Consider the following 14,716-nt stretch of genomic DNA (forward strand, 5'->3'; position numbering starts at 1 on the left):
ACCTATTTACATTATTTTCCTTTTAGTTTTCCCTTATGGATTTAAATATTGATTGATAACTTTATTTCGGTCGATGAGACCATAAAAGCACAGAACAGTAGGTACATAAGACAAGGAATGTTAAAACAATAAATTAGATGTACATTAAAACTTGAAGCTAAAATTGAATTAAATGTGGTCGTTATCAAACTATGCAGTACGTTAATAAAATTAAAAGATAAGCACAATATTATAGAAAACTTCTCCTTCTACACCACATACCCAACAAAAACCTGATACAACAAAAACAATGGGAGGGTGGGTAGCATATCTTAAGACCCTAGCGGCTGCCAACATTTCCTAATTGTATGGTACGCGGAGCAAAAGAACAGGACATGGTATACATCTTCTTGCCTAAAGTTACAGGCCGGGCATACAATGTTCTCTGCATTAGCCCATTTACATGTAAATGCCCTGAGCGGGAGGCAGCCGATCCTATGCTGCATATAAACCTTCCTTGCAAGGGAGGGATTGATTAGGTCCAAGAATTCCTCCATTTTCGATTCAGTTTTTACTAGAAGGAACTCCACCGTTAGTCTACCCAGTGTGGTACATCTCTGGAGAGCTAATAGGTTCTGGTTCCTAACACAGCGCAGGAGCTCAGCTTTCGTTATCCTTGGGCAACTATCTGCAGGGTTCTCCCACAACTCAAGTAGGCCAATTTGCCCACAGAGTGCCCTGATGTGTAAGAGCCACGAGATATTCTTGTTTTTTAAAGCGGCCCATACCTCTGCAAATTCTTCTTTATAGCATTCAATTTCAGGCACAGACCAGAGCCTCTTCCAGTACATCAACGGTCGAGCAGCTACTGCCTCCTCTATGGGTTCTAGCCCCAAATCCATGTGTAAGGGAATAAGCGGTGTACTCGTTGGTAGGCCCAGTAGATTTCCCATAAAAACATGCTCTACCCTTGCAAGACTGGATGCGTTTGTGGCCCCATAATTCTGCACCGTACATAGAAGACGCCCTGACCTGGAGTTTGTAAATTTCTACGACCGGTGCAGCGGGCTTAAAGACCGAAGTTCTATGGACTTTACTAATTCCCCCCACTACTTGAGACAACCTAAGGGCCACCTTAGATGTCTGGGGTCCCCAATCATAATTTTATACAGTGTCCTATATTGAAGTGTATGTAGAAAATGGTACATTTAGATTATGCACCTATTTACATTCTTTTCCTTTTAGTTTTCCCTTATGGATTTAAATATGCAATATTTTCATTCATTAGGCCATAACATAATTGAAGAAAAGGTCCACAAAGTGAATGGTTGAGATGGGCAAGAAAGACGTGGTCGTAATTATAGAGTACCTGCAGCAACATGCAGTCTTCCTCCTAAGCTCAAGGATTTTCAGCATTTTAAATACCAGTCCCACATTAGTATATATGAACCGTTTATTTTCTATTCCATCGATATTGCATATATTGAAGCACCCTGAAGCGAAAATCAATTAAACGTCCAGACCAACGTATACGGTAGGCTTTCCCCACCACTGGATGCTGCATACAAAACAAAAATACCCTATTTCAGAGTACCATGTGCTAGAATTTGCTTGAAGAATTAGGACACATCTATTGTTAGTGAATGTAGGGACAGTTTCCTGACGAAGGTATCTCAGCCGAAATGCGCGTAGTGTGTCAACATACCGCCAGCCTTCTTGCCCATCTTATGTCCCTGTAACTCACAGAGCAGACCACCCAACTAGCCACTGGAGTCACTTTTGGTGGTCCAGGGTTCAAGGAGATGGTCCAATTGTCCTTGAAGCATTGAAGTAGGCCTTCAAGCAGCAAGATAGTCCTCTGGGGAGAAAGACAGGCCTCTAGCTGTTGGTTAGTCCTCTGGGGAACAAAGGTGACCTCAAGCAGAATGGCACTCCTCAGAGGAACACGTAAGTCCTTCTAAAGTCTTCCACAGGTCCAGGAGTGTATTGAAGAGGTTTTCTGACAGTCCAAAATGTATACCTGGTACCAGTTTTTTAATTGGGGGAATTTCCCATGCTACCCCCACATCTAATCCTGGAACGTTTTCCCCTTCCCCTGCCAAGGCTCTAAGAACTCTTGGGAGGCAAATGACCACTGTCAGGTTCCTTTATGTGTGCTGGAGGCAAGCCCTTAGAAGTTTAAGAGGGGCAGGGAACAGCTCCGCCCCCAGCCTTCCTGGCAGGATGGCCCCCCTGACAACACCTGGATCCTTTTTGTCTCACTCTCTGGGAGGAATACACAACGCCCAATAGCAGAGCAATTCAGAATCATGTGACCCAGGACACTGGCAAAGACCCAAAAAGGTTAGGGCAAGAAAATTCCAACTTTCGAAAAGTGGCATTTTCTGAGGTCTGACTTAAAATCTGACTTTACCCTTAAAGAGAATTTGATATTATATTTTGAGTCCGGATATTCCTACTTGCTCCCAACCAAAAGTATGTAATAAGGTAACCCAATGTTACTCAAGTGAGAGCTAGGCCTTACAATAGTTAAAAACAAAATTAGGAGTTTTTCACTACCAGGACGTGTAAAACTTAAGAAGACATGCCCTCGCATGTCCTACTTTTTCAATACAATGCACCCTACCTCATGGGCCTTTAGGGCCTACAGTGGGGGGTGACATACATGTGTTAAAACGGAAGGATTAGTCCTGGAAATATGTTTTTGTACTACCATATACTCGGGACACACAAGTACATTAAACGTGCCAATCAGGTGTAGGTCATTTTTACCTTGTCTTTAGAGGAGTTAAAAAACACTTTAGCACCAGTTGGTTAGCAAATGATAATGTACCAATGCCAACAAAAATTAATTCAGGAAACAGGAGGGGTAAGAGCACACCAAAAATGCCAGGTCTAACAGGCATGCATCTCCTTGAGCAAGTTTCAGTTTTTCAAACTATGGTAAACGCATATGGCCAGATTCATAAAACCATTTGCATGCATAAGTTCCAAAACTTGTAATTTTGTAATTTAAACGTGTATAAAAAGATCAGAAATCTACTCGAAATACACGAGGAAATCAACAGGTTTAGAAGTATAACTTTGTTGTGACCCAGGCCCATACTGCCCAATTATATCATTACCATATTCATAGCTTTTTGTAGAACCCTAGCTGACACTTTATTAGAATCCTAATATATGCATCAAAGGCATTTTTCATCTCAACAGCACATCTATGTCACCTCTATAATCTACAAAGCAAGAATCCCGAAGATGTTTGACTAAAATACACCAACATAACATTGCATCAAAGACACATAATCAGTAAAGATGCCTCAAAACTTTACCGCTACCCAAGTCCAGCAATGTAATATCATGTAAAGTCCATTTAAATAATGCTCTACAGAGATCTGTACCAGAATCTTCACAGTCACGCTCCAACAAAGCCCATCACAGAACACTTCATTAATCTACTCAAATGCAATCGACCGCTGTAGGTTAATGGCTCTCTTTTACTTGGTGTACTGTCAGACTTTTCCCTATCATTTCTGTTGGCTATAGAACTCTGTACACTTTACCCCTGCTAACCAGTAGTAAAGTGACAGGGATCCTCCTTTTAACATGGTTGAATTGGTATTCTACTGATTGGCATATTTATCTCACTTATAAGTCCCCATGGATGTCATTTAGGAGTTACAAGAGGTCATGGCTTCAACCCCTAGCTTGCCCCTTGCGATCCTTGATACTGCTTTTGAGACCCTTGGCCCCAGAGGTAGCAGGATCAATGTCAATGAGAAAAAGGCAGCTAGCCCTTGTGCTCCACCTTTGTTTTCTGCTCATGAATTATTACACTAATAGTGAATAATATTTTATTATTCACTATTTGCGTAATAGAAAAATGGAGCACCAGGAGCTAGAAGGAGACCTTCAGTGGCAGATGTACTTGAAGGAAACCTAATCTCATTGTACAATTTAGAATTAAATCAATATATATCACATATTGACATTGGATTGGATAGGTTTCCAACTAAACCTTTAACTGTGTGGTTCCTGGCAAATCACTCCTTCCTGAGTCCTTGTATTTCTGAGATTGTTGTATCTCATCTCCTGAGCTTTTATTGGGTTGCCCTATCGTGTGTAACAGAGATACCTTCCAGCCATCCCTGAGGGAGGCCCTAGGTAGCCAATGGGACAGGCTGTTGTGAATTAAAATGTTCACATGTACTTTCAAGTTTAACATGTCCTGATAGTGAAAAACTACAGTAATGCCTATGACTCCCATAGGATAAGATTGGGGTTTCCTTATTACATTGAACAAGCTGTACTTCCTATTTGAGCGGAGGTGGATAGGTCATGTTTGGTACCTATGGAATAGTAATGCAAAACCCTCATAAATGGTAATGTTAGATTTTTCAGTACAATTTTGAAAATGCCACTTTTAGAAGGTTGGCTTTTTCCTGCCCGTAGCTCTTTGTGCCTGCAGCCTGTCTTGGGTCACAAGACTTAATGTAGCTGACAGTTAGACATTGTGAGTTCCTCCCAAAGAGTCACACAAAAAAGGGATTAGGTGTGCCTGAATGGGCCATCTGCTGGCAGGATAGAAAGTGGTGAAGCTGAGCACTGCCCCACTTACTCTTGAATAGCCTGTGCTCTGCCTTCATACGAAAGGCCTAACACCGCTGTATTGTCCGTGCAGCCAGCTTAGAGCCAGGCCAGGGGAGTCAGTAAGTTCCAAGCAATTCAAAGTAACTTTTCAGAAACCTCTCCCAACGTCCAAAAGAAGGGCACAAGGGTTTAAAAAAAAGACTTCAGACCCACTCTCCAGTTCACTGCTGGACCTACGGAAGGACTCTCAGAGGATTGCCTGCTGCTGTGATCTGCTGCGTACTCTGCCAGACTGCTGCTGTACCTCAAAGGACTGCTTTGCTACCTGCAGCTTGCCTTGAACTCTCAGAGGGTTTGAGTTTGAGTTTAAAAATATTTCTAGAGCGCGCGTACACCGAGCGGTTTCATGGGGCTTTTGTAGTACTACAAACCCAAAGGACGAAAAGAACTAGAAGCCTGGAACCGATTTAAGAGGGAAATGCCTGGGAAAAAAGAAGAGTTTTAAGAGCTTTGCGGAAAAGGGAGTACTGGGGACAAGACCTCAAGGAAGGCGGGAGAGAATTCCAAAAGGCGGGAGCCACAGTTGAAAACTTGGATCCTCCCCATTTTTTACGTTTGAAGCGGGGGACGATGAGAAGCTGTTGGGTGGATGAGCGCAATTCTCTGGTCGGGATGTAATCGTGGATAGCAGAACTGATAAAGACAGGGGCAGAGCCGGACCGGGCATTAAAAATGATGCAGCCCAGCTTGAAGAGGGCACGTTGCTGAACAGGGAGCCAGTGTAGAGATTTAAGAAGGGGCGTGACGTGATGTGACTTGGGTAGGTTGAACACAAGGCGGGCTGCCTGGTTCTGGACCAACTGGAGGCGCCGCACGAGGTACGCCGGCATGCCACAATAAAGGGCATTGCCGTAGCCCAAGCGGGACGTTACCATTGCCAGAAGTATAAGTTTGAGGGCAGATGGGGTGAAAAACCGGGAGACTTTGCGTATAGTCCGGAGAGAAAGAAAAGCTGAGGAAACAACCACACTAACTTGGGAGTGAAGGGAAAGTTGATCATTAAATTTAAAGCCAAGGGTTTTAACCGAGGAAACAGGAATGGGTGGGGGGGCCTAAGGAAGGGGGCCAGAAGAGTGAGGACCAAGGACTGGAACAACCACCCGTCAACACCAATTCCGTTTTATCGGGATTGAGTTTCAGGTGGTTGTGGTTCATCCAGTCCTGAATGAAGGTCATAACAGAGTGAAAGTTGGATATAGACACAGAAAGTGGGAAGATGAGCTGGAGATCATCTGCATAATTGTAGACAGAGACCTCCAGCTGTTGTAAAGCAAAAATAAGAGGGCCAATGTATAAATTAAATAGCAGTGGTGACAGTGAGGAACCTTGGGGGACCCCGCACTGCACAGGCCGGAAGTCAGCTCAGTAATCGCCCAAGCGAACTGCTTGAGTGCGGCCGCTCAGGAAAGAGGACAACCAGACCAGGGCAGACCCCCGATCCCCGCCGCCTCGACACGTGAAAGTAAGATGGCATGATCAACCGTGTCGAATGCGGCGGAGAGATCGAGAAGAACCAAGGCCTGGGGCTGATTAGTGTCCATGCCCTCTCGGAGATTGTCCAAGACGGATATAGCAACCGATTCTGTCGAGTGCGCAAGGCGGAAGCCAGCCTGCCTGGGGGCCAAGACACTGTTCCCTTCCACAAAGGCGCTCAGGGTTCTAACTACGTGGCGTTCCAGTACCTTGGCTAGGAAAGGCAGGAGTGAGATAGGGCAATAGCCTCAACAGAGGCGAGCCCTGCTGTTGAGCCTTGCATATTCACATGCTCCCATGACTACCAGAAGTGACTCCAAGGGCTAGTTTGCTGGCCTTCTGTTCAGAGCCACAGGGACAAAAACAGGCTCCCACCATATTGAACTCACATCGTGACCCATCCTGGGTGGGTCCTGAACCCCCAAGAGGTGCCCCAACCCTCCCGGACTCTTGGCTGTGGTGCTAAAGGTGCCCTGATGGACTGTCTTTGGTTACAGCCTTCTGCCTTGACCCCCTGAAGTTTTTCGACTTCTATTACAGCAACTAAGTTCAAGTGTAGAAATCTTCACCGCAGCTTCTTTCCAAGGCCATTCGACAACGACGCTCCCTCCTCAGACACCTACTGCAACCTTGCCCTGCTCAACTTTACCTTTTCAGACATTTTTCTTCTGAATTTTTTTTAAGTCCAAAGGTAAGCGCTGAGCTGGCCCAATCTACTGCTTGTATCTGAACCGCGCTCCATTGTGGTCAGCCTTTACCTTTAGACTTTGACCCGGTCTTCCACAACTTGATGTTTGCTGTTAGTGCCTTGATCTTTTAGGCGCTGGTTTCACTTAACAATCTAAAAATTAATAACTCCGGTTCTACTGATATTTGTCATTTTGGTGTCAAATATGTCAAATATGTTATTGGTTTGGGATTTTTCTTGTCTTGTGTTTTCACTTTATTACTGTTTGTGTGCTGCATAAATACTTCACATGTTGCCTTTAAGTTAAGCCTGACTGCTTTTTGTGCCGAGCTACCCAGGGTTAAGCAAAGATTAATTTAGTGATTTTTTTAGGTTTACCTCTGCATGCAATGGTAGCTGTTACTTGACTAGGGCCTACAATTGTGATCTGACTGTAGTAGTGTAAAACCTGCGGTGCGACGTGTCCAAATAACTATTTTTTGATGGCCAACGTTCCCTGTTTTAACTATTAATAAGTCACCCCGACAAAAGCCTTGTAGACCCACAATGTATGGTGAATGGTATTTAAAAGAGGGACACGTAGAAAATAAATCACACCATGTCCCTACAGGACACTAGTAATGTCCACAGTGCACTCCCCTCCACACCCTTAGCTCTCAGGGCCCATGTTCAATGTGAATTAAGACTTTGGCCATCTTGCGGTTGCCTAGACCCACCGCTTTTTGCAATAAGACAAAGAGGAACTACTGGAAAAGTCAGTAGCCCAGCTACATATATAATGCTGAGAACAACATGAATGTTGTCACTTTTGTTCTATGTTGTGCTATGAATAGTGTTTATATGCCTTAAAACTTTTAAAAAGTGAATAAACTGCTATCACGTCTGCTTCACTTGAAAAGTTGAAGTTTTCTTTATAACAAACCAAACCATATTAAATTATTGTGCCAGCACAAAACCCTGAAGACGTGAATCTTATTCACAGTTGAGATATTTTCACTTCACCTAAATTGACCCTAATATATATCTATATCTCCTACTATCTTATGTCTGCTTGCTTTTGGCAGGTCTTTACAGGAATCTTCGCAGCTGAAATGGTTTTCAAGATCATTGCTTTGGACCCTTACTACTACTTTCAGACAGGCTGGAACATCTTTGATAGCATCATCGTCACACTCAGTTTGGTGGAGCTGGGACTTGCCAATGTGCAGGGATTGTCTGTGCTGAGGTCTTTCCGTCTGGTAGGTATCCCTGAAACTTTACCCAAGTTTAGTTTAGTTTGGTGCATTGATTTGAGACCAATAATAATAATTGACACAAGACTACTATTGCACTAGTATTGCATTGGACTTACGATATCAATAGCATTTACAATATGTGTGTAAACAGTAGATCACATGTTGAAATCTTAGCAAAGCATGGTTAAAAATAATTAAAGGTCATCTTAGCAGAGTACTATATGATTGAAATGACAACTGCTAAAAATGCAACGGATGGATGGGAAAATGCAAGTTAGAATAATTGGCTTTGCCAATGCTTATTTTAATTGGGCCACCTTCAGTAGCCGGCATGAAGGCAGGGAAACCTTTGCTTCACATTTTAATTATTACTCATCATGTTTGCATGTTGCCTGAGGAGAGGCCTCATAGATAGAGCACAGGATATAAGGTGTTTGCCTCTGTTATCAGTCGCCTTGACTATGCTAACGCCTTATTGGCGGAAGTGGGAGAGACCTCACTGGCTAGACTTCAAGTCATTCAGAACACGGCCACCAGGATGACTTTAAATTGCCCCCCTGGCTCTCCATCACTCCCCCTACTGAAGAAACTCCATTGGCTGCCAATAAAGGAACGTTCATTCTTTAAAATATGCTGTCTGACGTTCAAAGCCTTGGAAGGCAGGGGTCCTAAATACCTTCAAAAGCTGCTTGCCCATCAGACCTCTGGTCGTAATCTGAGATCTAATTCCCTAGCACTACTGAAAATCCCACGTATTCGTTTGGCGGCAGAGCTTTTTCTTATGTTGCTTCTAAATATTGGAATCAGCTCCCCTTACCCTTGCGGAAATGTACCTCCTATTTGATTTTCAGAAAACTCCTGAAAACTTTTCTGTTTTAACTGCTCCCGACTCTATGACTGCATGATCACTTTCCTGCCTTCAGTATTCTAGCTAGGTTGAAGCGCCGAGATGCCCCAGAGTGATTCATACGCTATATAAGAACTCATAATATAACATAACATTGACCCCCATTCTGCATGTCTACAATGTTTAAACCATCCTCCCCTGTTGGCACCACCCAGCTCTGCGCAAGGATAACTACACGTTTTCAAATGGTCATTTAATGTGTGTGTAAAAGAGAAGGCAAGAGCCATAGGAAAGTAATGAAGAAGCCATGCACCACCAAAAGACAAAGAGGGTTCAGGACTGAGGTAGTTTGCTGCCAGCTAATAGATCCACAGCTTTGCAGCTCATAATGCAGTCTACGAGGATGTTCCCACAGGGAGCTTGGGAATGGCAGTCTATTTGTATTGGATGATCATCTTCATACAGTTAAATACGGCACTACTTGGGTTATATTATTGCATCCATCTCTCCTTTCCCGAAAGTAATACATTTGTCCTAATGTATTTTTCATGAAGCCCTTTATAATGCATCCCAGCACTTTCTAAGTGCTGTAAATAACAAGTTTTAGTATCAGGAAAGTTAATGCTACTCAATTTGCCAACCTCTGTCGAAGGGAAGGCTCAGGTGACTTTGCCAGAGCTGTACCCTCTGACCTATAGATAACAGCACCTGTCAGCTATGAGCATTTGACTCACTGAGTAATCTTACCTACTTAAAGCTTAGCATTCCATTTTTTTTAATGAATGTATGTCAACATGGCTGTGTTGTGCTATAATCTTACACCATCACGATTAGCACCTAACCACCTAACACTGATGCAGATGAGCCAGTTTAAGGCTATTGTCTTTCTCATGATATGATTTTTATCACTTTGAATTGAGCAAAAACGGGAACCCCAGCAACAAGTTTCGGGGCAGAGTAATCCATTCTTCCATTTTTTTTTTGTTAAGTTTATTGAAACCAAATACAAAGAAAAATACAACATGGGAGCATCATGTGAGATAAAGTAAATATAAATATAGAAGCATACAATGAAGATGCGCAAATAAGGAATCAATAAACAAAAAAAAGTCTGAGTGAAAAAATGGGGAAAAAGGGGGGCGGGAAGGGAAAATGTCAAATAGAAAAGAAGCTAAAATCAGAATAACAATTTCCAAAAAATAAACATTGTATGCATATTCATAATAATAAAGATATAAGTGTAAAATGTATGAAAAGTAGAGGAAGCAATAACATTGTACATAATATGAAAAGAGAAACAACAAGAAAATAATCAAGGCGGGTTTGTGAACTTCATCAGGTGTAGTAGTCTGTGTATTAGTGGAGGGACTTGAGGAAGAGAGAGTGGATAGGTATGAAGTAAGAGGGATCCATAGCAAATCTCTCTTAATTGCCAGGGAGATAGGGGTGACGTAATTAGTATCTAGTCTATGATGGAAACATATGGCATTCCACCAAGCTGAGTAAGTAACTTTTGACGAATCTTTCCAATTAGAGGTTATTAAGTAAAATGCTATAGCTATTAGAAGGTCAATTAGTTTAGAGTGGGAAAGAGATTGAGGCCAGGAGGGAGATAAAGAGCCTAAGAACACAGTTGGAAGTGAGAAGGAGATTTTTGTGATAAAAATGACGTCAATACGAGACCAAATAGATTTCCAGAAAATAGATATGTTCGGACAAAGAAAAAGCATGTGGAGTAAATCAGCATTAGGGGAAGAGCAAGACCAACATGCAGATGAAAGGTCTGGGGAAAAGGAAGCCGATCTTGCAGGGGAGTATAGTAAGCGTTGGTAAATAAAATATAGGGTTTGAGTGGTATTAGCTGCTCTTGAGGTTTTATGAATTTTCAACCAAAGTTTGTCCCAAAGGGAAACCGACCAGGAAGAGGACAAATCTCGTTCCCAAGCCAATTCAGTCTTTGTCTTGAGCCGTTCTGTAGGAGATAAAAGACATTTGTATATACTAGAAGCAGAAGAGGCCGTTGTCAGAAGAGGAAAAATAGAAGAGCACGAAGGAGAAAGAATAGGAGAAGAAGGTAGTGAATGAAGATAATGCTGATGGGCAGGCAGCAAAAGATCATATTGTTTTTTACAAGAGTTAGGAAGATGAAAAAGAGTTTGCAGATCACGAAAAGATAAAGGCATATTAGCATGCAAAAGTTGAGATATTTTTAATGCGTAGTAGTTTATTGTGCCAAATAGGCTGGTGAGGCAACGAAGGATAAGAGGAATGTAGATGGGGAGTTAAAAGTTGACGAATATGAGCAATAACCGAAGATTGCAAAAAAGAGGAGTTAGCAGTAAATGCAAGAGTTTCCGGGAGATCAAAAGGGGAAACAAAACATTTTTTAATAGATAGCCAAACTGGAGGATGGAAGGGGAGTTCAGTAGACAGCCATCTGGAAGATTGTTGAAGAGAGAAAGCCAGGTGATACGATTTGAAGTCAGGGAACTTGAGACCATCATAAAATGTATCATTCTTAAGGCTTGATAAGGCTATGCGAGGGGGTTTATTCTTCCATAGAAATCTCAGCAAGATTGAATCTAGTTGTTTAAAATAATAACCTGGAATACGAACAGGAATCATAGAAAGAGAATATAGGATTATAGGGGCTAACATCATTTTAATAGAGTCTAATCTGCCCCACCAGGAAAGAAAAAGGGGGTGCCATCTAGTAATTAAGTCAGTCAATTTCTTGGTAATGTACTCAAAATTGAATTTGATGGTGTCAGAAATATTGGCGGAAAACCATAAACCTAGATATTTATAGTTTAGTTGGTTGCCAGGAAAAGCCAGTTTGATCAAAATAGTGGCAGAGACACAGAATGTTGAGGGGTAAGACCTCGCATTTGTCCAGATTGAGGTGATAACCAGACACATGTGAGAAAAGATCAACTTGCTGAAGAAAAGAAGAGAGAGAAATATCTGGATGTGAATAATATAGTAGGATATCGTCAGCATAAACTGACAATTTAACATGATCTGAACCAAGTTGAAACCCAGTAATCTGGGCATATTGTCTTATTTTCGTAAGAAAGGGTTCCATTGCCACTATAAACAACAAGGGGGATAAGGGACAAACTTGACGAACCCCTCTAGAAAGGGAAAAGTAATCTGAGATTTTACCATTAACAAAAATAGAAGCTCTTGGGCCAGAATACAGTAATAAGTATAAGTGAAATTAATTTGGGAGGAAAGCCTATCCCTTTCTTCCATTTCTTGATTGGCAATTACAATATTTAAAACGCTGTCTTGGTTAAAAAAACAATAGTGTAGACAAGAGTTGGTGATAACTTGTATTGAACCATCAAAAGGCAATGTTACAGAGATATTTATATGCTCTGCTCACACATAAATGTACTGAATTCACAAAGAAAAAAGTAGTTATTGCTCTACATGATTTGGGTGGGTTGAACAAGGGAGGCATAAACCTGGTGGGAAGTAGATGCCTATGGGGGGTCACATTGCCCAAAAAGATGTTTGAAGTCTGGGTCACTGTTCCTGTTTCGAGCTAAATGCTTAATTGAAAGTGAATGAAGAAGTTGATGTGCCGGCATAATCAAATACCATGGTCCAGAGACAACACTATCCATGTGAGATGAGCCAGAAATGCAGGCTCAGAAAGCAAGAATCCATGTGTAAAATAAGTCGGTCATTAATTCATAATTTAAAAAACAATTAAAAAAGTCAGTAGGTCTGGTGTTTTCCAACAGCCTTTTGGTAATTCTTGTTTCGTTTTGTCATGGTTTTTGTAAAACTTTATTGTTTAGGTAATTGCTGGGAGTTTGTCAGTTAGGTGACAGCTTCTCCCCCTCATCAGGTCAGAAATGGCCCATCCTGCCAGCTACTATTCCTCTTTATCTCACTGTCTGGAAGTAATACTCAAACATAAACTGCCAGCTACATCTGGTCATGTGACCCAGGGCCAGGTTGCAGGCACCAAATGGTTAGGACAAGAAAATGCCAACTTTCTAAAAGTGTAATAGCAACAAAGGGTGTGTCCATAGGCGGCTGGACGGGGCTGTAGTAAACTAAGAAAAAAGGTGTCCAAGCCGTCACATTCCAATGCTGCTAAACCAATTTAACACTAAATGCCATCAATTCAATTGTTATAGGCTTGAAGCATTGATTTGCTACTTCATTATATTTACTCCACATATAATTATAGGTCAGGTAAGTGCGGATACATTTTAGTCAAGAACAAATTATACATATTAAGGCAACAAATAAAACAAAAACATACAGATTTGGTGATGAAATAATGTGATGTATCAAACAATACATCATATCGTGTGATGTGACCTGTTCACTTTACTGCACCACAGTCTGTTTTTTCGTTTGGAGACTTTTTTAATTTTCTTTTGGACAAAATGACCACCGATGGTGATAAAAGTGGGCACAACTGGTGAGTACCACGTGCGCACGTGAGGGGTCATTTTGTCCTTCACACTTTTTCTGTCTACCTCATCTCCCTACTGACTCAGGAAATCAATCTGGTTGTGAATGTATACCGAGTTAAGCTAAAAGGACTCTAGCATTCAGAAGACTGTCAGTTGTAAAAAACTGGGTTTCAATGCAAGGCGGAAAATGTTTTGCGACTACCTTATAAAAAAGAAAGAAGAGGAGTGTATAAAATTTAGAAAATGATAGCACTTCGCACACGTTTTTAAAGTATTGAATCTAAAAAGAGGCGCCTTAGAAACCAGGTTTTGGTGCTTTGATGATTTTTGAGTGGAGGGCGACCTGGTTTTCTTTTCCCTCTGTAGCTCCTTATTGAATGTATGAATCATGGTGCAAACAGGAAATTCAAAACCAGGACTGGAACTGTTTTAACATCTATCCGTTTTCATTCAGTCCTTCGGTGGTGCTGTCGAAACGAGCTATCATGTAGGTTTCTTTTCTTAACAGTGAAGCCTCAGTGTCACCCTCTCTTGATGATGGTTTGATGACAGATAGCACAGTCCACTTAAACTCATGTTTGTGGTGATTGGAGTCAATGAAGTGGTTCACCGTAGGTGCTGTTACAACTTTATTTTTTATCTTTGATCGGTGCTGCGCTACGAGTTGACGAATCTTTTGCGTAGTTTTACCAAAGTAAATTCTTGGGCAGGTACAAACAAATGCATAAATTACATTTTTTGTCTTGCAGTTGGAGAACTATTTCCTTGTCCACTTAATGTTGTTGTGTATAAAGTCTGTACCCACTATCGTATTACTACAATTTGTGCAGGTACCACATTTATGGTGGCCCGTCAACGGCTTCAAATTAAACAGTGCTCTGAGGTCTTTTTTTCTACTGGAAGGGGTTAAGTCTGCTCTTACAATTCTTTGTCCAATGCTCATATTCTTCTTCATAGTGAAGAGAGGGACATCAATCCCAAGGTCAGAATTCTGTATAAGGTACCAATTATTTTGTATAATTGACCAGAATGCATTTGTTAGTGGTCCATACGTCGAAACACACACCAACTTCCCCATCTTGGGTTTCACTTTTTTGATGAGCAAAGACTCTCTTGGTTTACACCATGCCCGTTTGAATGCACGTTTCAGCAGTTTTTGGGCTAGAAACTGCGATAGTGCATTCTTGTCTGTCACCTTTTTGTGAAACGTAGTAGCCAGTTTGTTCTGATGGGGAAATACCTCCATGTCTACAGACAGTCTGCAACCATGTTATGCAACCCAGGAATGTGCCTCACCTCACAATCATGCTCATGTATCTGAGAGACCTGCCTTTCAATGCTCATGGACACCATAACAATCAATCAAACAGTCATTCGTATAGTATTTGTATAGTGTGACTAATCATCG

General features: G+C 41.7%; 1 protein-coding gene across 1 annotated transcript in view; it reads left to right on the forward strand.

The window, feature by feature from the left end:
• The window catches only part of SCN4A (sodium voltage-gated channel alpha subunit 4), a 1,457,305-nt gene that overhangs the window by 820,605 nt on the left and 621,984 nt on the right, over positions 1-14,716 (forward strand). The window contains exon 14 of the mRNA XM_078644999.1: positions 7,852-8,025. Coding sequence (XP_078501125.1) covers positions 7,852-8,025 — 174 coding nt within the window. The remainder of the gene's footprint in view (positions 1-7,851; positions 8,026-14,716) is intronic.

The sequence above is a fragment of the Lissotriton helveticus genome, chromosome 5_1 (assembly GCF_964261635.1).
Source record: "Lissotriton helveticus chromosome 5_1, aLisHel1.1, whole genome shotgun sequence".
Classification (NCBI taxonomy): Eukaryota; Metazoa; Chordata; class Amphibia; order Caudata; family Salamandridae; genus Lissotriton; species Lissotriton helveticus.